This window comes from Euprymna scolopes, chromosome 14, assembly GCF_053919585.1.
Source record: "Euprymna scolopes isolate OS-2025 chromosome 14, ASM5391958v1, whole genome shotgun sequence".
In the NCBI taxonomy this organism is placed as follows: domain Eukaryota; kingdom Metazoa; phylum Mollusca; class Cephalopoda; order Sepiida; family Sepiolidae; genus Euprymna; species Euprymna scolopes.
In genome coordinates, this window is record NC_136495.1 from 97413899 (window position 1) to 97437036 (window position 23138).

Below are 23138 nucleotides of genomic sequence, written 5' to 3' on the forward strand. Positions count from 1 at the left end.
CGTTTCACGATTGTTTAAACTTTAAATAAAACGTTTGAACTCAACCTTTTCGTTTATCATTTTCTTGCTTTCCATATGCTCAGTTTTGTAATATAACATCCATCTATTGAAACAAAAGTGCATGTGTGCTGCCTGAAGTATTTTGCTAATTTGTATTCATAAGCTATAAATTCTAATTGGCTGAGAGGGGTTGACTTGGTTGATTTGTTTTATGGCATATCAACCTTTTTCGGGTTATTTAACACCAGTTCTGATCATTTTGGTAAAAGTTTTATGCTTCAAGTTCTTTTTATATTCAAATATTTATTCTATTTGATTTAATGTACAATATACAAATGTTCATTACAGGTTAGTTACTAGTATGTAATAAAATTTTGAATTTTGCTGTAATAATAATTAATAGCATATTTTATTGTCATTTTGAAAACAAAAAAAATTCTCAAAAATGTAAATGAAAAGAAAGTGGATTACTTAAAAATGGAAAAAAAATTAAAGAAAAATTTGAAAGGGAAAATTGGTGTCCTTAAATAATGTATAACTCAATGTCTAATGAACATGATCGTATAAATTTGATAAACAATGTTAATAAAAAGCAGATAAAAGATACTGTATATCTATGCATTTTGAGATAGAGGAGGTTCTGAGATTATATATATATTTAATTGGGTGCCTTGTGTTGCCCAGGGGTTTGGAGATGTGTGTTGAGCAAAAAAGTAGTAGGCAGGCTCAAAGCCATATTGCGAAGGAGAAAAAGAATGTGAAAAAAAAAAAAAAATGACGTCTTTGCTGTTACGTCCATTGCCAAACCGGAAGTGAGAAATGTTTAAATTAAGGCTAGTCAATCGAAAAGGAGGTGATAACTTTCGAAAATATTGGCGAAAAAAGCAACCTCTCACTGCAGAAAAGTGCCCAGTTGATGGTGAAGGAATTAATGTTTTGATCCAATTTTTCGATATTTGTCATCTGAAGGGTTGAGCTTCAAAATGATACTGATCTCATGAAAATCCGTCGCCTCTGTCGAAAGTTTTAGGCAAACATACAAACATATATACATACATTTAAACAGACAGGTGAGATTTATGTTATAGACTAGCAGGGGTACCTGGTGTTGCCCGGGTGTTTAGAGGTGTGTGTGGTCGGCCGGGGGGGGGGGATAAATCAAAATAAAAGAATAAGGGAAGTAATAATCCTGTTCAAATATTATATAAAAAGAAACTATGTTAAAACTTCTTAAAAAAAATCGTTGCCCGGGTGTTTGTGTCGGTGGGGGGGGGGGGGGGGTTAAAAAAAAAGTTTTGGTAGGTAGGTAGGTAGGTAGGTAAGATCGAACCCGAAGCCTTGAGGCGAACTTGGAAAATAAAGTGTGAAAAAAACGTGACACATTAACCGCTCGGCCAGCAAGAAAGAGTAACTGAAACACGTTTGAATTTATTTAAGAATTAAGAATTGACAGGTGCCCGCATTTAATGACTTAATGAGGTTAAATATTAGTAGTGAAGTTTACTTTTACTACGGGGCAGTTTTTTAATGAGGTCAAATAGAAGTTACTGCAGGGCAGTTATTTTGAGTTTGTTTACTCAACTTTGGCTGGTTTTGTCTCCCCAAGATGTTGGGGGTGGAAACCAGCTCCCCATAAAAAGGGGATTGTCTAAACTGAATAGCAATTGTCTGATATAAGGAGAAACTCTGCATTGATCAAAGCTGATTGCTTTCTGGATGTTTGCCGGGAACAATGCCTTAGCTTCAAATTAGTATCGCTTTTATACGAAAAAGACGAATCAACATGCGGTGATCCAAAAAAATCTTGAAAACAGTGCATAAAAATTGGGTAAATTAAAGATAAAACTTGACCCCCGTTCTTAAGTCGGAGATATTATGATTTAGACAGCATATAAAAAGTTTTAAGAAGGAGTGAGCTGACCGATTGCCTCCTGGAAAAAAGCCTTTGTCAGACATACACAAAAAGTGCACACACTAACACACATTTTGCCTTTTATATATATAGTGTTGCTCAGGTGTTTGGAGGTGTGTGTGTTGAGGGGAAGGGGGTAGATCAAACCAAACCTGTTTAAAAAAAAAAAAAAACGTTGGCCGGTTGTTTGGCGGTGTAAAAAAAAAAAAAGTTTTAGTAGGAAGGTAGACTTGACGCGAAGGTAGAAACAAAAGAGAAAAAACCCAGATACCTAACCATCTCGGCCATGAGGGGAGAGGAAGTGAAAGTTGTTTTAATTTAACGTTTATAAAGTGAAATTGACAGGTGCAAAAAAGTTAAATCGCGTGATGTTTGACCTTGACACGATTTGCACTGAAGCCAATTTCTGTTTCCCCTGTCCCATCATTCGCTTTTTTTATACTGAAAAGCGTAACGAAGACGCAGCGATCAAAAAATATCTCAAAAATAGCGCATAAAAGTTGGGCGAATTAAAGATAGACTGGCTCCCCTGTTCTTAAGTCATAGATATTATGATTTAGACAGTATATAAAAAGTTGTAAGGAGAGAGCCGACTGATCGCCCCCCCCCCCCGGAAAAAAGCCTTTTGCAGACATACACAAAAAGTGCACACACTAACACACATTTTGCCTTATATATATATATATATATATATATATATATGGAGAGAATTAAGGGAGATACCATATATTTAAATATACATTGTTAAAAACTTTTTTATCCAAACTTTAAAAGCAAATCAAAATTCCAGAAGTGAAGCAAAATTCTGGAAAATTTCAGAAACCAATCAATTCTTCCAGAAAATTTTAGAAACATAAAAAGTTCCAGAAGCCAATCAAAATTTCAGAAAATTCCAAAAGCCAACCAAAACTTCAGTAAGAGTAAAATCTGAAATCTAACTCTAATTTTAACCTGAAACCCGAGTTATTATATATACATGTGAGATAGATTTTTTTTATTTTTTTATAAACTATTATTTTACGACTTCCTTTATTTTAAAAGTTCTATTTTTCTAACAATGCATTAGTGTTAAATAACTGATCCTGGAAATCTAACATGGCACCTGTCAACAACTTAAACACAGTACAAATGAGAAAGATATAAAATGATTTTGTTCAGGTAGTGTTGTCCTAGTTTAAAGATGAGTGTAAGACACTTTAAGATTAGATAATAACACCAGATGGAAAATAGAAACATTCTCTCTTTTTATTCTGTCTATTAATATGAAGTACAGTTGATATCTGCTATGAAATTAGGTCTATATGAATTTCAAATTTTAAAAAAGAAAAATTGTTTTATAAGCTAAAATCAAATTTTAATATTAAATTAATAAAATAAGGATAAATTTTTAATTCAAATTTAAACAATATTTACATCAAGGAAAACAAAAAGTTCACTAATTAATTTCATGCAAACTATGCATCCCTCCTGATTTTGAACATTTAAAAATATCATTGTTGAAGATCACATGGATTTTAATTTTCTAGTGAAACCATGCTGTGAGGAAGGAAGAGGAAAAAATGCAAACTGATTATATTTCTGATGATGGTATTATCTCACCAAAATTTAGTTGATTTTAAGTAAATAAATATTCATCTAAAAAAGAAATTCTGAGTTGTACTGGCTTTCTAAGCTGACGAATTTCAATTAAAATCAAATTTCATCAAGAAAACAGAGTAAACCTGCGATATATTTATTGGTTCTTCTGTCATTCTATAAGAAGACCAGAAATACAACTGCATCCATATGTAAATATGTGTAAACATGCAGATTAGTCTCAACCATAATGGGAAAGGGAGGAGAAAAATATAAAAAAGAGGCCAATGAAAAAAGAGAAAGAAAATAAAAGATCAAAAGTGGAAAAAGAAAAGGTGATTATAAAAGGGGAAAAAGAAGGCAAAGTGACTTAAATGGAGAAAAAAGAAAAGGAAAGAATGAATAAAAAAAAAAAATAGAAATGATAAGAAAAACAATTTTATTAGACAAAAATCTTAACACTTCATTGGAAATCATCCATGTTTTTAGTTTCTTTAAGAAGAAAGAAAATTGAAAATCTCTTTTTACGATAGACAAATCAAAACAGTTACTATTAAATTTTTTCTCTAATTGTCAAAAAAGAACAATTTTGGTACAATGAAAAATTGTCTGGAAATTTTTTATTAATTAAGATTCTAATTAATTTATTGAGTTAAATTAAACTATAAAATAAATCTAATCAAAATGATTTCAGAATTGGCATGCAAAATATTATTTTCATGACTGATTAAATTTAAAAGGTTATCTTTCACACTGAGTTGACAGTGAATGCTAGAGTTTTAATTTGATTGATTAAAAGGTCATGTTAAGGTCATGTCTTCCGAGATAAACAATGACAGCTGAAAATAAAGAATTCAAAATTGAATTGCTAGTATTTCTTATATAAAAATCAGAAATGGACGAAAATCACAATTGATTTTGATAAGTGTCAATGATTTGATTTTCATGATGAGTTTTATAAACTTGGGTCAGAACAGTCAAGAAATGATTTCATGACAACAATTTTTTGTTGAAGAATTCAAAAGATCATGAAAATACACTTTTCATATTTGATGAATGTGATTACCTCTCAACTAATGCTCACGCATTCTAATTTTTAAACAAGACTCAGCCCTATATTAAGGCCCATAATTAAGGCTCACCTTTTTGGTAAAAACAAGGTTTTCATTGGTCAACCAATCAAAAAAGCAGAAAAATGCAACAAAGTGTAATTGGTGAGTGGATCACAAACTTTGATGCAAGTGAAAGTTCCCACTAAAAGAACTAAACCCTTTGAGAATTTGCAAGAGTACCGGCGGTCAGCTCAGTGAGGCAGACAAACTGAGAAAAGATCCAAGTTGGCGAACAATCAAAGACAGAAGTTCAAAAGACTAAAAAGAATTCTTTTCCAAATTAAATCTCTTCTCAGGGACAAAAATTCACAGAAAATTTAAAGTCCCAAGCAAAGACTTAACATCAGTCAGATTCCTCAACATGCTTTTCTCTCCCTAACAAGAACAAGTTAACTTTTACTTTTTTTAATATTGTTACACATCTGCATTCGAATAAATATTGTTCAGGGCAAGTTTTTCTTGTTTTTGGGTTGCTACCAGAATTGACATCCTACCCAAGATCCTGATATAGTTGAGTCCACACCAAAGTTCCAGGCATGGAGTAATTGATAGAGCAGCTAGTAAGAATGCATGTGATCCTTGTGACCTTGGATTATGTTTAGTGCCACGGTATCTAGAATATCACACAATGGTTAATTTATGAAAACGTTACTAATAAGGAAACACTCAGTATCTGTTAATATTGGAGAGAAACATTACAAGAATTTTGAGAAAAGATGGAATGTTATAAAATTTATAGTACTTAGATGGACGATAACTTGGGATTGCCAAATGGGTAATTTATAATGATCAAGGCCATGAAAGAATATGAGATAGAAGAGAGGGAGAAGAGATGGTAGGATAGATAGAGACACACACATTGACATCAGTCAGAAAACTCCAAAACAGTTATCCAGATGCTTTGTTTGCATAATTTTTAAAAACAGTTTCTTATAAATTAATATTCTGTATGATTCATTTCTAATTTTGATCTATTTTCTTATATGTAAGCAAAACTTTTGTTCATAATATTCATAGTGGTGGCAGTAATCACTACTATTATATAAAGGAACTTTGTCTGTGAGTTCGTTTCCTATGGACTTTAAAACGGCTGGGATGATTTTTATGAAATTTCACAGGGGGGTACTTTATGTGCTTGGCAGGTTTTGTATCAGAATATCTTCAATAAATATCGATAATCGAAATAATCCAATGAAAAAAGGAACAGGCGATTTTGATTAAAGTTAACACCTTACACAGTTTAACATCACAAGTGCATTTGAGAAGTTTTATTACCACACAAGCCAAAAGGCCTGACATATAAAATCAACAGTAGGTTCTTTGATATAATAGGGGTGCATTCCAAATAAATGTTTCTGTTTAAAGTACAATTGAATCATGATACTTGACATTCTCATTTTAAATTTAGATTTAAGCCATTATCACCGCACAAGCAGTAAGGCCAGGTATATAAAATCAACAGTGGGTCCTTTGATATGACAGGGGCGTGTTCAAAATGAATGTTTCTGTTCAGAGCACAATTGAAGCATGATACTTTACTTTTACATTTTAAACTTTAATTCAAGCTATTATATATATAAAAATGAATTTTATAAAATCAACAGTAGGTTCTATACAGTGCAATGTAGTCTATAATGTATTATGGACTAAGTTGCTGTGGGGAGACATGATAAACTTTCTCCCGGTGTACCATGATGGGTCCCTAACTAAAGCAGGCAATCAATCGATTTAATTGAAAAATGTCCGATTTAATCAATTTCGATGACAATAAAAAAATATGGGAGTGTGAAACATTCATTCATCATCATTCAATCTCAGGCAAGTTGGATCTCCCTGCTAATATTAATTAAAGCAATTTAATGAAAAAATTTGACATTCAAAATGATTATTTTTAAATTTTAATGATAACCTCCAGTGAAGTTTACATGCACCTATAACTTAGATTACTCTGAAATAATTTATTAAAAAAAATATTGAACACAGTGACTAACAAATTTCTCTTTTAAATAATTATATATATACTTTATTTTTAAAACTAAACTTTTTGTTATTGGTGATGGTGGTGATGAAAACTATTACATCTATTATATAAATCTCACCTGTCTGTTTAAATGTATGTATGCATATATGTATGCTTAAAACTTTTGACAGAGGTGACGGATTTTCACGAGATTGGTATCATTTTGCAGCTCGACGTCTTGGACGACAAATATCGAAAATTAGCCAAAAACATTAATTCCTTCACCTTCAACTGGGCAGCTTTCTACAAGGAGGGGTCGATTTTTTGCAAGCCATTTTTGCAAGTCACAGGTTCGAGCTTGCCTGCCTGCCTACTATCCATTTCTTTTTTTTTTTGCTCAACACACACCTCCAAACACTTGGGCAACACCGGCTACCCAGGTTAATTTGTTAGAAAAGAAAAAAAAAAGGCCCTCACATTTTTTTTAAATTAAAAAAATTTATATTTTTTTAAATCTTTGGTAAGATTTTACTTTATTTTCTTGTTTTTAAAAATAAAGACAGAAGAACACAAAGTAACGATTTTAAATTACTCTGGAATATATAAATATTTTATTTGACCAATTGATACTCTTATTTTTTTGTTGTTTATTCCTTTTATAACCAGTTTTTAACAAGAAATTCATTTTCGTTTTCATGCTTGACTTTGACCCCCCCCCCAAAAAAAAACTATAAAATAACCCTTTTGTTGTTCTTTTTTTCCTGATTAATAAAATGTGACTATGTTCATACACAGTAAATTTCTTCATTGGAATATATCAAATAGCACCATGATGATCATTTTTTGCTGTTAATTGAGGGAAAAATGCCATGGAGGTGGAACTTGTAAACCAGTTGTTTAACATATATTAAAAGTGGTTACCATTACAGATGCACGCCCCCTCTACCCCTTCATCACTAGGATATATTTTTTGATTTCCAAAATACAATATTGTGCGTCTTTCCTTTAATATCAGCTTGTATTTCAAGAGACTGGAGTTTTGGAAGTAAGATAATTGAGTACAAATTGTTAGGTCACTTAGTACATACCACGACGTAGGATGTACTACTGTTACTGTTGGCTGGACGCTGAATATCCACTCGAGACAAGGGACATAACTAAATATATAGAAGAAGGCCACCAAATTCGATAACACCAACTTTAACATTGTTGGTGTCTTCTGGTGTAAGTCTTAAAGTTCCAACAAAAAGGAAAAAAGAAAAAAAAACGAAGAAAATGGGTGTTATTAACACAAGTCTCTTAGAATTTCAGTAGAGGCTCCCATCTTTGTCAAACAGTTTGCAACCCCTGATCCATTCTATTTGGATTTCTTCCTTTACCAACATTTCCTTTACTCTGTCTACATCAACTCCTGAACGTCTATCACTTGCAAGATTTGATGATTTTAAGGTCTCTACCAAAGATGTGTTGTCTGTTTTGCAAAGTACTTAAGGCGACTTGGGTAGTCTGAAAATTTCTTGCAGTATAGCAGCTATCAATATACCTGCATCAGCAGCTTCACTGAGTGCAAGAGTCTCGGATGCCAATGGGCTCTTATTACTTGGTCAAGTTTTTTTGCTGACCAGTATATAGGAGCCAATCTATTCATCTTACCATAAACAAAGATGATAAATCAACCCTGTGAGGAACCATCCTCCAAGCTGGCATAGGTAGCATCAGAATAGCAAACCACACTCAAATCTGAAGGATTTTCCAGCTGTGGAAAGGATATAGAACCTATCTTTGATTTAAACTTTAATAGTGACTTGTTGACTTCAAAAAGTAACTTCACTTTAGAAGATTTTCCAGTATTACTCATCCTGCACACATCAAATGATACATCAGGTCAAGTTTAGGTAGATACTCACATCATTTGACCTGTTAGTCTTTTTTAATCTGTCTTCTTCTCTTCACTCAGCTCATCATTTTTCCTTAAGGATCTTTCTTTCTTTTATATTGATTGGAGAAGTAGATCACACATAATTGTTTTGGTTTATAATTATCCCATCTTTCATTTGTCTAACACACAATCCCAGAAATTTGAAGGTTCTATTTTTATACATTCCAACCTTGAATATTTTCTTTAATTCTGAAATCACATTTTTTAAAAATAATAATTTCCACAAAATATAAAGTTATCTACATGTATTCTCAGAATACCTATCAAGTTCTCGGATAAATCATGCCAAAGAAACAGTGCATTGTCATATGCACTTAACATTCCTTTTAGTTTAGTTAATTCCTGAGTAACTCTCTTGTACCATGAACGGGGCGCATCGTTCAATCCATACATCTTTTCAGCTTCTACACTTATGACATGCCTCAATTTGGCTGATATCTGTGATGTCTAAGTGATGAATGCATTCTCGTATGTTTTGTTGCAATGATAAAAATACTGTTGAGCCTTGTTTTTCCCTAGGTAAATCCGTGAAGATAGACCATACACTTATGTCTTGTTTCCACTTGGTGTACATTTTTTTCACTCTGCAAAATATTTCATAAATGATGCCATCTTTCTTTCAATTGTGTATCTGTTACACGAAAGAATATGCTCTGCTACCAATTTTATTTCATTTAGTACTTCCCATGACGTAAGATAAACATGTCTTACTTTTGACCGGATGTCATATTGAATATCCGTTCGAGACAAGGAACATAACTAAATAAATAGAAGAACGCTACCAAGTTCGATAACTCCAACTTTAACAAAAATTATAATATCAATATGTTACAGAATTCAGAGGAGAAAGAGAAAGAATCTGGCTAGCCAAGAAGGAGAAAAATATTGGTTGGAAAAATCAGTGTTGACGTATGGGCTGTGGTGTAGATGGTCAAAGACAAAACTCAATATTTTTTGTATTATTAACCTCACTCATCAAAATAAAGAAAGTTTGGGATATGAACCAGCTCTATTAGCTTTCTAGTTTCTGAAAGAATTTAAAAAATAATGAAATAAATATAACATCTGTATTGTGAAAAATAGTGAATTGAATCCTACAACTGTACTTAGGAATAATGATAGGACTCTTACATCCGGAACACGAGAAATAATGATAGAAATCTGGATCACAAAAATTAATGATAGAAAGCTTACATCTGGACTGTGAGAATCTTTCTTGTGTTTTCGTTTTTCTTTTTTCTTGTGTTTCTTCTTTGCTTTTTTTTCCTAAAAAACAAAAGACAAAAGGGTTAATTACTTAAGTGTCAATTAAAAAATTTAAAAAGCAAACAAATTTGAAATAAAAATTCTCTTATAAATAAGCAAAATGCAACTTCTTTATATATATGTATCTTACAGAACAATTTTGAAAATTTGCCACAATCTTTCCTTCCTTCCTCTGTGTGTTTAATATCAAGCAGAATTTACATAAACAGACTTTCTTTCCAAGAACTTTCAATCTGAACAACACATTACAAGACTGCTTCCCTGCAGACTACAACATGGTCGTCTTCATATCCAACATAAAAATATGTATCATAAACTGTCCCCATAAGTAATCATATTTTATTCATCAGTTTAAATTCTCTCATGTTATATTCTTCACTTCAGTTCACAATTCATTCCACATTATGCTCAAGTAGCTTTTGGCCTTGATAAGTGATGACACAGTGGAAAATAAATAAAAATATATCTAAACCGATGAAATTTTGTGAATATGAGAACAGCTAGGCTGAAGATAATAAAAAAACATAAAAAAAATACATTGTCACAGCAGGAGCAGATACACTTACGGCTTAAGATTTTGAATATGTTTGCTTTATAACATCATTGCTGATTGGTTGTAGCAGTCAACTTCCTTTCTGATTTGTCCAATCAAAAACCATCACTCAGGTGAGTTGACCATGTGACTGAGTTTATAAAAGGTTAAACACATGGTCATTCTCTCTTTTTCTTCCCGGATCTTGGACTGACAACAAATCCACAAGGCGTAGACTAATTCCCAACTACCCTCTTGGGACGCCACGCCACCCAACCCACTCGGGCTTTCGGGCCTGGGGTTCAACTAAGACAAGAAAGAATCCATCATGGTTACTGCCAAACAATAACTTTAACTGCACATACATGAACTCTCTTTCTCCTTGTCCCCATCCTTACATGAACACACACTTCTACTAACTTCAACACACATCTCTTTCAACAGGTCTGTCTAATCAGTCATCAACGTCTCTACACAGGAACTCTTTGCAATACTAATCCATTTTCTTACAAGCCATACTAACAAAGATAATCAATAAAGTTGTAAATAAATGTTAGAATGAGACTCTTGTCTTTCTATTGTACATCTTTGTAGAAAAAAAAATATAGTCAAATAGTAAAATGTTCTGTGACTTAGACACGGAGATTTAATCTTATAATAGATAGTTATAGCCTTTGACCAATCATAGGTGAGTACTTTAGCCAAAACGAAAGTAGTAAACTAAAACTTTTTGAAAAGAGAATGAATAAAATATATATATATAAAAAAAAGAGGGTTACTTTCTTCCGCTTCTTCTTTTCTACGGATGTCTCTTCAAGGTTTTTCTCAGACGTTCCAGCCTTTGTTTCCAAATCAGGGATAAGATCATAGACCTTGCCGCTGACACTAAAACAATCTTTGGCAAAATGACCTGAAAAAATGAAATTATGGACACATTAACACACTGATGAAGTTTATAAATAAACATATGTTATCAAAATCATTTATGCATATGGTACCCCCCTGTCCATCCCCCCTTCAAATATCACCCCTAGAATCGTTAATAAAATTTATATGTCTACAAATAAACTTCAATCAATGCCTGACTTGTTCATCAAGTTTCAGACATGAATGTCCAATAGTCTTCGTTTTTTTTTGTCATTAAATGATAAGCATAATTGAATACACCATGCTAAATTTTCAATAATCTTGATGCACTTCCTCTGGACACTGTCCTGATTTAGGCTGTGATGACCTTTTTTAGTTCAGGAATAACCTGGAGATTGTTTTGATAGATATTACTTTTGAAATAATTCCAGAGATAAATTTTATTGTATCATTCATTCTGACCATTCCATGATAAGATGCTGTTCAACCAGTAGCAATTTGCAGATTAGTGAAGTATTGATATAGCAAAAGAAATATATTCGTTTTAAGTAGCCGAGTTGTCTTGGCTACATTATTAAAGTAATAATCTAGTGTTGAGTGTTTATAGTTTCGACATATCTTTCGATGTCTCTCTCAGATGGTTCTGCCAATCAGTATTTATGGCTTAACCAGCCAATCATATTCTTATACGGAGGAAGAACCTGAATGTATTCATATTCATTACATCAGATATAAATAATGTACATTTATTTTTTTTCCATGTTTTTTTTTTGTTTTATTTGAAATTAAATGTCTGTGCTTCAAAATTGAAATCTGCAGATTTTATTTTTAAGTGTTTACAGCCATTATATGTATGGGGCACTATCATCTTATCACATGGTGATTTCAGATTTTTCCATGGATTTGTAAATTTGCAATTTCACTGTAATTTGTATAAACTAATAATCCAGTTGTGTTCAAACCCTGACACACGCAATTTGAAAGTTAGTACTTTATAAATATCATCTGGATTTTTTATTAGTTGTGCCATCTATATGTTAGGCCTAGAACTTATTACATGATGTGTTATCCTTAGAGAGTAATCGTGGGTACATAAAATTATCAACATTATTAATGCACAGAACAGAACCAATTCAAATTGTCTATAGCTGACTTGATAAAACAGGCAACAAGATAATCTTCCCTCCCCAATATCTATGGAAGGCAGTAAGAAATAAATCTAATCTTCTGCAGGCTGGTATTTCATATCTATGCAAGTCAACTAGTTGGTATACTTCTATATTTACTAATCAAAAAACTCACAAATCGCAGTTATCCAAATGTTTCATTTGCATAATAACTTTATAACCAGCTTCTAAGAAATTAATATTCTGCAATATTCTTTTTAATTTTCATCTTCTAGTTTCTTATATATGAGCAAAAATTTTGTTCATAATATTAGCAGTGGTGGTAGTAATATTAATTGAAACGATCTAATAAAAAAGTTTAAGATTCAAAACGATTATTTGGAAATTTTCATGATAACTTCCAGTGAAGTTCATGCACCAACAACATAGATTATCTTGAAATAATTTCTTAAAAAAAAAATTTTTTTAAAAACAAAAAACTGCAGTGAATAGCTGACTTCAGTCTGCACTGTTATCCACAAGCCAGTAATAAAAATGAGAAGACAGCATAAGAATAGGCTACAAGATATATCACCACCAGATATGCAGATATGCAGAAGCGAGCAATCGGCAAGAAATAATCTAATCTCTTGAAGGCTGCTGTTTCATATCTATACGAGTCAATAGTTGGATTACCTTTCATCTTTTTAACAATAAGATAAGTAATTTACTATATTTCCCCTTGAACTCATACATGTTCCCTTACACCAAATGCTAAAAGTATAATAACTGCATGCACATGTATACAATTCTTGCTTCTAGCCAAAATTAATTTACGGAAGTGTTAAAACAATTCCATACAAAGTGCAGGCATTATATTTCTGAATTTTTGAGATGACGATTGATTATTCATATTATTTGGATTCTTCAGACTACTATTCTCATCTTGAGTGTGATTTTCACAACTTTCGATCGATGTAACCTCCGACCTGCTTCACGTGTATCTTGTTGAATTCAAGAATCTTTCTATCAAACTCGGGAATCTGCATGGAATTTTAAATGGAATTCTTTATTTAATCTACTGTGGTAGCATGCTTGCAGACTTCTGGCATAGTGGATAAAGTACCTGATGAAATTCAGTTGTAAAGTTACACTCTTCTGTAGGTTGAAGGTTCAATTCTTGATGCAGGCAACACTAAAAATACAATTGTGAATTACTTAGAAGTTCTACTCTGTTATAGCTGATTCAATCAATTATGTGTCCATGAGTAATGTGAGCATGCTATTCCCATGGATTAAATGAAGTTAAAGTTCATAAAGTAAAGAATACATTAAATGAAATTCTTTGCAGATTCCTAAGTTCGACAGAAAGATTCCACAGTTTGACAAGATACACCTGAAAATGGTCAGAGGTTACATTGACTGAAACATTGTGAAAATGACACTCAAGATGAGAATAGTAGTCTGAGAATCCAAATAATATGAACATGCAGACAATATTTGTAATTTTCAACTGGTAATTTTGTGCTTATTTTTTAATGTTTCATTATCAATGATATCTTCATGAAAACAATGATATTTCAATTCTTTTTTAAATAATAATTATGGACAATTTTGAACCCCTATATTTGTGGAAGGATACACATTTTTTCATTGGAATCTAGCTAGAAGAACAAATAAGGAGATTTTTCCACATCAGCATAAGGGTCAGGAAGGAATTGAAAGATTCAGGATCTTACTTGTTTGTTGGTGTTGAACAACTTTTCAACCATTATAAGGTCATCTCTAGTCACCACTTCCTTTTTTTCCTCAATTCAGACAGTTTTATAATATTTCTTCTTTGTGAATGTGTTTTTATAGTGTGGCATTTGACTATTCATAATGTGTAAGCAGTTTTGTTCAAGTTTTAGATTTTGTTATGCTTTTTGCTTTGTTGTTTGAGATATTATTTGGGCCATACCTTTGAAAATAACTTTAGATTTTGGCATGTTTATTTTGGGTTGTTTGAAATTTTCAGGGTTTTTTTAAAATATTTTGCTTGGCGATAATATAATTAACATTGCTATGCAAATTAATTGATATTTGTATATCGTCAAATGTTATTTTGCTTATACTTTATTTTTTTCATTATATTTATTTTAAATATGTTTGTACAAAATATTTTCTTTACAGAATCCTATGATTTGAGAAAAAGGATTTGTCTATGAGATGACATTAGAGAAAATAACACATGATTGACGATCTAACACTGTTCTTCACTGAAGTTCAGAAATCATTGACAATGAATTCAACAAATAGATGCATTGCAAGGGAGAAAGGGATAGATGAAATGCACATTAGGCTCGTGATACATGAGGATATCCATTGAAATACTAGTGGGGGGGGGAGTCGTTGGCCAGTTGTAAAATACAGTTAAATATGATATTTTAATTTATAGAGTCAATTAAAAAACAAATTTGGACTTAGGTGCCATCAGCCAGCAGTAAAACCGAAAGCAAAATTTTGTAAGCAGAAAAAAAAAAAAAATGCTGCGTGCTAGATGGGAACTTGCATAACTTAAGTTCATAAATGAACACATTATCAATTGGGCCACGATGACACTGATGTTATTATATTGCAAATTTAACCTTTTAAAATGAAACAACGAATTGACCATTCACGTATGCATGATTAACAAACAGTGTCAAAACCAAGAGGTTTACTTGCCCCCCCCTTCAAGTAAAACAACATTTCTACATGAAATCAAGAATTAAAAGTTTTTTTCAATATTATGTGTCCATGAGATTGCTTGTTCTAACAGTACTACATTCATGCCGCTTCAGTGCAGATGACAAAAGGTTTTAGCAGATATACAAAGACACAGACAACTAAGATTTATGATAGACTAGTGGGGGGGGGGTACCCGGCGATGCCCGGGTGTTTTGAGGTGTGTGTGGTTTTGGGTAAATCCAAACATTGAGGTTAAACTAAAAAAAAAAGTTTTAGTAGGTGAGTATGAGAATCGAACCCGAACCTTTGAGGCAAAGTTGGAAATTAAAGTGTGAGAAAAAAAAAGTACAACGTTAACCACTGGGCCACGGCAACATACAACGGAACATGTTTTAATTTATTTATTTAAGTATTAAAAACAGAATCGACAGGTGGCTGCAATAAAAGTTAACTCTGCTGCTTCTATTTGACCTAATTAATGAGGTCAAATAGAAGTCACGCAGTTAACTTTTGCTGCTAAGCAGCGTTTGGGTTTGTTTACCTAACTTTGACTGGTTTTCCCCCAACAGATGTTGGGGAGGGGAAAACCAGCTCCCCATTGTCCAGTTGAATAGCAATTGTCTGATATAAGAGGAGTTTGTCCCCACATTGATCAAAGCTGATTGCTTCTGGACGTTTCCCGGTGCGAATGCCGGGAACACTGCCTTAGCTTTGAATTAGTTTCGCTTTTTATACGAAAAAGCTGAACGAACACAAGACGGGTTGAAATAGCAATAATTTTGTAAAAATCGACGTAAATAAATCTAGACCCGACACGCGTTCCCAAATCCTAGATATTATTATCTAGGGGGTATATAAACACTTCTAAACGATAGTAACCCCCCCCCCCCGAGAGCCTGTGTGTGAAAAAAGCCTTTGCGAGACATACACAAAATGGTCACACACATTTTGCCTTTTATATATATAGACTAGCATGGGTGCCCAGCATTGCCCGGGTGTTTGGAGGTGTGTGTGCTGGGGGGGGGAGTAGATCAAAACAAAACAGAAACTAAAGAATAAGCGAAGTAATAACCCTGTTTAAATATTAATAAAAAAAAACAATGTTAAATTTCTTTAAAAAAATCGGTAAAACAAAAACAAAAAAAACAGCGAACATGATGGAAAATAAAAAAAAAAAACAATGCGGGGCTGCCCGGTGTTGCCCATGTGGTAAAAGAAAAAAAAGTTTTAGTAGGTAGGTAGGATCAAACCCAAAGCTTTGACGCGAAGGTGGAAAAGAAAGTGTGAAAAAGACCTGAGCTGTTACCATTTGGCCAGGAAGGTAGAGTAAGTGAAAAGCATTTTAATTTAACGATTAAAAACTTAAATGACAGGTGCGTGAATTTAATGAGGTCAAACATCACGCCATAGAGTGAAGGAAATCGTGCACTTTACTTTTACTGCAAGGTAGTTTTTTGGTTTTGTTTCCCCAACTTTAGCTGCGAGGTAGTTTTTTTGGTTTTGTTTCCCAAAGATGTTGGGTTGGGGGAAAAACCAACTCCCCATAAAAAGTGGAGTGTCCAAATGATTAGCAATTGTCTGATATAAGGGATTTCTCCCACATTGATCAAAGCTGGATTGCTCTCTGGACATTCCTGGGAGAGAAAGCCGGAAGAATCCTTTCGCTTCAGATTACTTTTGATTTTATATGAAAAAGCCGAACAAACATGAGAGATGAAATAGAAGAATTCTGTAAAAGTCGATGTAAATAAATCTAGACCCGATGTACATTTGCAAATCGTAGATATTACAATCTAGAGGGTACATATAAAGTTCTAAGAGAGTAACCCCCTGGAGAATCCCGGCAAAAAAAGCTGGACATACAAAAATGTGAACGCCGCTTTTGCCTTTTATATATATAGACTAGCTAGGGGTGGGGGGCGGCGGTGTTGTCTGGTCATAAAAAAAAAAATTGGCTAGGTTACCCGATCGTAAAATCCCCTTTTAATTAAAAAAACAAAATTGTGCAACAGTAAGGAAAGAATAGGAGGGGGGGGGCGTTTGGGTGCCATCAGCCAGAAGTGAAACTGAAAGCAAAATTTTGTAAAAAAAAAAAAAAAAAAAAAAAAGAGAATTAAAAAAAAATTTTTTTTTTAAATAGTTTGGGTACCTGACATTACCCGGGTGTTATCGGGTGTAGTATAGTAAGGGTATTGAGCAACCAAAAAATTAGCTGTAAGTAGCCAGACTTGAACCTGTAATGCTAAGAGGAAAAGGAGGTGAAAAAAGCATACACTGTAGATGTCTCGACCATGCGACTTGTGATGTCATGGATCTTTAAAATAATGTCTTTTATACGTACGTCTAGACTGCGAGGCGTGAATAACTTTGCAAAAATGTCAACGCAAAAACTGACTCCTCCTTGGAAAAAAATAGTCCAGTTGACGGTGAAAGAATTAATGTTTTTGGCCAATTTTTTTATATTTGTCGTAAATAAAAAAACTTTTCTTTAATCAAAATAGTAGTGAGAACCCGTGTAAGCAAAAAAAAAAAAATAAAATAAAAATAGGCACAGTAGTCAGACTCAATCTTACAATCTCCGCGGAAGAGGAAAAGGAGGTGATAAAAAACAAATGCGTTAGCCGTCTGGCCCACAGTGCACTTGTGACATCACAGCCTTCGAAATAACGTCTTTCATACATACGTCAAGATGAGTAGATATCGTTAAAAACTTATCCTTCCTTGAAAAAAAACGAATCTTTGGTGGGGGGGGGGGCAGTAACTAAAAAATATAAACACATATATATATATATATTTATTTACCAGTGGTGAAAAAACCGGACTAGAGTGCTCAATGTGTAGCCAGAGCAGTATATAGGAAATTTATTACTGTGAGTCCAGAATGAGTTTACATATTGTTTCAGCTAGAGGAAGATCCTCAAAGAGAGGAAATATCCAACTAGCATCGTCAGAATTCATAGATAGACTCTATCTATGAATTCTGACGATGCTAGTTGGATATTTCCTCTCTTTGAGGATCTTCCTCTAGCTGAAACAATATGTAAACTCATTCTGGACTCACAGTAATAAATTTCCTATATATATATATATAGATAGATAGATAGATAGATAGATAGAGAGAGAGAGAGAGAGAGAGAGAGAAAATAGGTAAACTTTTTATGGTAAAGAATACATATATGAAAGTGTGTGTACGTAATATATATTGTGTATGTGTGCTCATATATATATATATATATATGCACGTTTATATCTATATATAATAATTATATAAAATTTTGTAGTTAATATTGTTTTCAATATAAAAAAGAAAGTTGCATGTGTAAATTAAGGGTAATTGTGAAGATAATAAAATGGTTAATTAGATTAATTATTATTTTTGAAAAGCAAATTTTGTGTTTAATATTATTTTGAATTTGAAAAAAAATAATGCTTGACATGATTATTAAGGATTATTGTCAAGATCAAATAAAATGTTTACAAACCGACAAAGTTAAGCTTGTGTGCTATATCATTGTTTTTAAATACATATTTTATTTATAATATTGTTGTTTTCACTAAGAAAAAAAAAAAAAAAAAGCTTACAAAAAAGCTAACAGTCTAATCTAGAAGCCAAGTGGGCGCCAGCCTGAAAAAGTTTGGGAAACCCTGCTCTATACTGTTCAGATTTAATCTTTTAATTTCATCTAAGCCGGCTTTAATACTCATATTACACATCCATTGTATCGTTCTCACCTCATTTCTATCCATGTAATGCATGTCCTCCACCTCCATTTGTTAGGTTTCACTAGTCAAGTTTGATTATTAGTACAACTACTACTAATGATAATAATAGTGTCTTGATAAAGATCAACAAGACAAGAAAATAGCAAATGCAGACTTTGTGAACAAAGAGACGAAATGATAAACCACACCTCAACTAAGAACAAAAGAATATAAAAATAGACACAATCAAGTGAAGAAGGCAGTACACTGGAAATTATGCAAACTGCATCTTAAGCACCCAGACAAATGGTACAACTACAAGCATGACCCAACAACAATACTTGAAAACGAAAATCAGAAAATCACATGGGACATGGACGTACAAACATATAAACCCATCGAAGCAAAAAGGCTGGATGTCATAGGTAAAAGGAAAAATTCTGTCAGATCGTAGTTTTTGCTGTTCCAGCAGACCACACGGTGAATATCAAGGAGACTGAGAAGCAAAGCAAATACACAGAATTGGCCAAAGGGATATGAAAAATGAAGATGAAGAAAATCAAGATAAATACTAATAGTAGGAGCACTTGGAACAATCCTGAAAATTTTCGAAAATAGAATGGGAGAGATCGGAATTGGGGGGATGGCTGAGGAGATACAATGAATAACAATAATGAAAATGGTTGAAATATTAAAGAAAATCATTGAATGTAGAAACTAATACATATGAGCTACAAATGCTAATCGAACATACAGAAGCTGAAACAGAAATAAAACGAAAAAATAGAGGAATACGACATAGAATCAAGAAAACTGAAACAGTATAATTGTAATTTATCCCCCTCTCCCCCCCCAAAAAAAGATTGAGGAAAGAAAGCACTAACCAGACTTCCACTGGATGAATGCGAAGAAGATTAGAACCTTGGGGAGACTTACTGCCACCTAAATTCCTGTCAAGGCTAATAATATGGCAAACGAGAAATCAATAGTAAATGGCTGTTGCAACAATGCAAATTCATCTATAAATGTTATTAAAAGAGATGGAGAGTGCTGAAAATCTAGGGAGACTTGTTGTCACCTAGACTCTAGAATACCACGGGTTGTTGACAAAGAAATCTCTGATGATGGCCGGTGTGAAAACTCCTAATAAATACAAAAAAAAAAAAATAATAATAATAAAGTGATGTTAAAGGAGGTCAGGTTATATGCATGAAGACTTTAGAGTAAAAATGAAGACACTTTTGATACATCCTAATATTATAATTACATTAAAAATATGTCTGAATGAAAATATTATTTTTAATGAATAACATAACCAACCATGGCCACCACACTTCCGACAAACGGTGTTATAAACAGCTCCCAGTTCAATTTTCTTGATTTCCCTTTGAAAAGATTTCTTATTCTTTCGTTCATCGATACTGAAAAAAAAAAAGAAAGAAAGAAAGAAATAACAAAGAGATAAAATTCATAAAAGTTATACAAGACACAAATCAGTTATGCTAATATGTTCATTACCACGCCATGACAATTCAGTAGATACGATTGGTTTTACTTGAAATTCGACATTTCGATTTTCGAATTTCGCTATTATAATGGCGAAACACAATATTTTTTTTTATTATTTGCAATTGTCATAATTTTGTTGATAAACAATAAAATATTAAAAACCTAAAAGTTTTTACTATTTAGCCAATAACTGCTCTTGTGAGCATTTATTCTTAGTTATGCATTTAATTTGTGAATTTAATGACAAATATCTCATTTCATACTTAAGTATGACAGACTAATGAAAATCCCATTTCAAACTAATAAAAGAACAATTTCAAACATAAGTGTGACAGACTGGTTGGCAGATAGAGCTTCTTATAGAGATGCCTGGATGTATAAAACTCTGTTCAGAGTGAACCACAACAAAAGCAGCCGTAGCAGCAGCAAACAATAATAACAACAGAAAATAAACTTAATTTTGATTGGCTAAATACTTCATTTTGATTGGTTACCAAAAAAGATTTCAATCAATAAGAAAGTATTACTTTGAGAGCCAAGTATTGATTAGGTATTGGCTACATGAAAACTCAAGCACAGCTAGCAGTGAGAAACTCAACCTTCTACATGAACCCTTGTCAATCATAACACAATGTTATCAACTAGTACATACTCTTCTTGTAAGCAAACTAAATCTAATCTTGGCCACCAACAAATGACACAATGGACTACTAAACATAATGATAGATTTACACAATCACAAAAACTCACTCACAAATCTATACATATTTGGCACTTTCAACTCTTGATTCTTTATTTTTGGTTGTAACAAGTTCTAAATAAAATTGATATAGAGTTAGACTTTATCCACCAGAGATGCATCTAAAATTAAGATGCATCCATTCAATATGAAGATTCAAACTCCTAGGCTTAACATTCACAGGCAACATGAATAAAAAAAAATACATTGAGGACATTGCCAGGGTTGCTGCGAGGAAGATGGGCTCACTGTGTTAGAAGGTTACTCACACCTGAGAGTATTCTGTACCTCTACAAAATCATTATTAGCCCTTTCAATGAATATTGTTGCTAGATCTGGGCTGGTGCATCGGCCATAAGTCTCTCACTCTCAGACAGGATTAAAAAGAGTCGTCAACCTAATAGATCCAACACTAGCAACCAAACTTAAACTTCTGTCACTTTGCTGAAATGTGGCATCTCTGTGCCTGTTTTACAAGTATTTTAATAGAATGTGCTCCAATGAACTCAAAGCACTTAAGCCCTCTCGACGTAGATATTCCTGACAAACCCAACAAGCAGCAAAATCCCACCTCTACACTGTAGAAATCCCTAGATGTTGTAAAGCCTTCTATGCAAATAGTTTCTTCCCTCGAACTGCTAGACTTTGGAATCCCCTCCTGGATCCCTGCTTCCCTGACTGTACAACATGCAGAAGGTTAAGTGTAATATGAACAGAACAGATATCTCACTGACTAACTCCCTTTAAAGCATTACTGTGAATTTGGTCCCTAATAATAGCCCTTTATGACAAAGTGGCACTGTGCCTTGTTTGAGTAAAATAACAATAAAAGAAAATGTCATTTCTAAGTTAAACATTACAATTGGATAGATGGGAGCTTTTAAAGAAATGCATAGATTGAAGACAGGTGAATGGCTACAGCAAGATGTGACAAGAATCTTACCTCAATTGTATATTGTTGGGATCTAAATCTTTGCCATCGGTTTGGCTTACTATTTTCATAGACAGACTGATTTTACCTTCATCCTGTAGTGTAAATAAAAATAAATCGGTTTTAGAGATTATTTCAACAAACAATGTTAAATAGTTTGGTTTGAAAACATTTTATTCATTATTAGTGATAATAGATTAAATTAAGCATATGTTCTATAGGAAATTGTAGGAAAATTTAATAAATAATAATTGAACATTTTTTTGAAAAAGCAACAATGACATTTATTAAAAAATCAGGTATTCAGATTTTATGAAAATCTATGAAATTTCAAAGTATAAATATTTTAATATTCTATGAAAAATTAATTAAAATACAGGTTAAAATTGATACTAGGTTCATCCAAATGCACAATTAATGAAACTGATCCTAGATTAATTTCAAAGCAGAATTAATATACTTTTGATCCTAGGTTAATTTCTAAGCAGAATGAATATAATTTAGATTCTAAGTTAATTTCAAAGCATAATTAATAAAACTTTGATCCTAGGCTAATTTCAAAGCACAATGAATAAAAATTTGATCCTAGGTGAATTACAATATAGAACTAACATGAAAATATTAATAAGATCTTGATCTTATGTTAATTAAATTTGGAGTAGCGACTTCTGTCATTTGAACAAATCTGTTGAATGTAGAAGATTAACAACTGCCCCATGACTGATAAAAGGAGCATACTTTTTATCTTAGTAGATAGTTTTACTAAATGGCCAAAAGTTTTCAAATGCAAAATACTGACAAGTAGAAACACAAGAAAGATTTTACAGGAACTGTTTGCAAGATTTGGTATATCGGAAACTATGGTATCTGACAATGGAATGCAATTTATGGCAAAAGAATGAAAACGTTTTTGTAAAATACTCTTGATAAATCACCTAAAATCTGCATCTTATCATCCAGGATCCTACGACTGATTGAAAGATTTATCAACACATTCAAAAGAGCAATCAAAAAGTCAAATGGTGTCAAAGCGGAAAATGAAGAATGACAAAAATTCTTAGTTGTTTATTGAATAACACTCAATATTAACACTGATGTGAGCATCGCCTTCAGATTTAATGTTTTCTAGGAAAGTATGTTCAGTTTTTGATAAATTGATTACTTCAAAAGCAGAAACAAAGGAAAGAAATAATATCTTAAATAAAACATAATCCAGGTAAAAAAATTATTTATTAAATTATTATTTGAAAAGCAACATGAGTAGAAGGTGAAATTGAAA

General features: G+C 32.6%; 1 protein-coding gene across 3 annotated transcripts in view; it reads right to left on the bottom strand.

Annotated features, from left to right (window-relative positions):
* LOC145293188 (zinc finger CCHC domain-containing protein 17-like) overlaps window positions 1–23138 on the bottom strand; it is a 129549-nt gene that overhangs the window by 20335 nt on the left and 86076 nt on the right. For all 3 annotated transcript variants that reach the window (XM_080139681.1, XM_080139680.1, XM_080139682.1), the window contains exons 4-7: window positions 21872–21954; window positions 20001–20101; window positions 11076–11206; window positions 9693–9764 (exon numbers count right to left, since the gene is read on the bottom strand). In XM_080139681.1, coding sequence (XP_079995807.1) covers window positions 9693–9764; window positions 11076–11206; window positions 20001–20101; window positions 21872–21954 — 387 coding nt within the window. The remainder of the gene's footprint in view (window positions 1–9692; window positions 9765–11075; window positions 11207–20000; window positions 20102–21871; window positions 21955–23138) is intronic.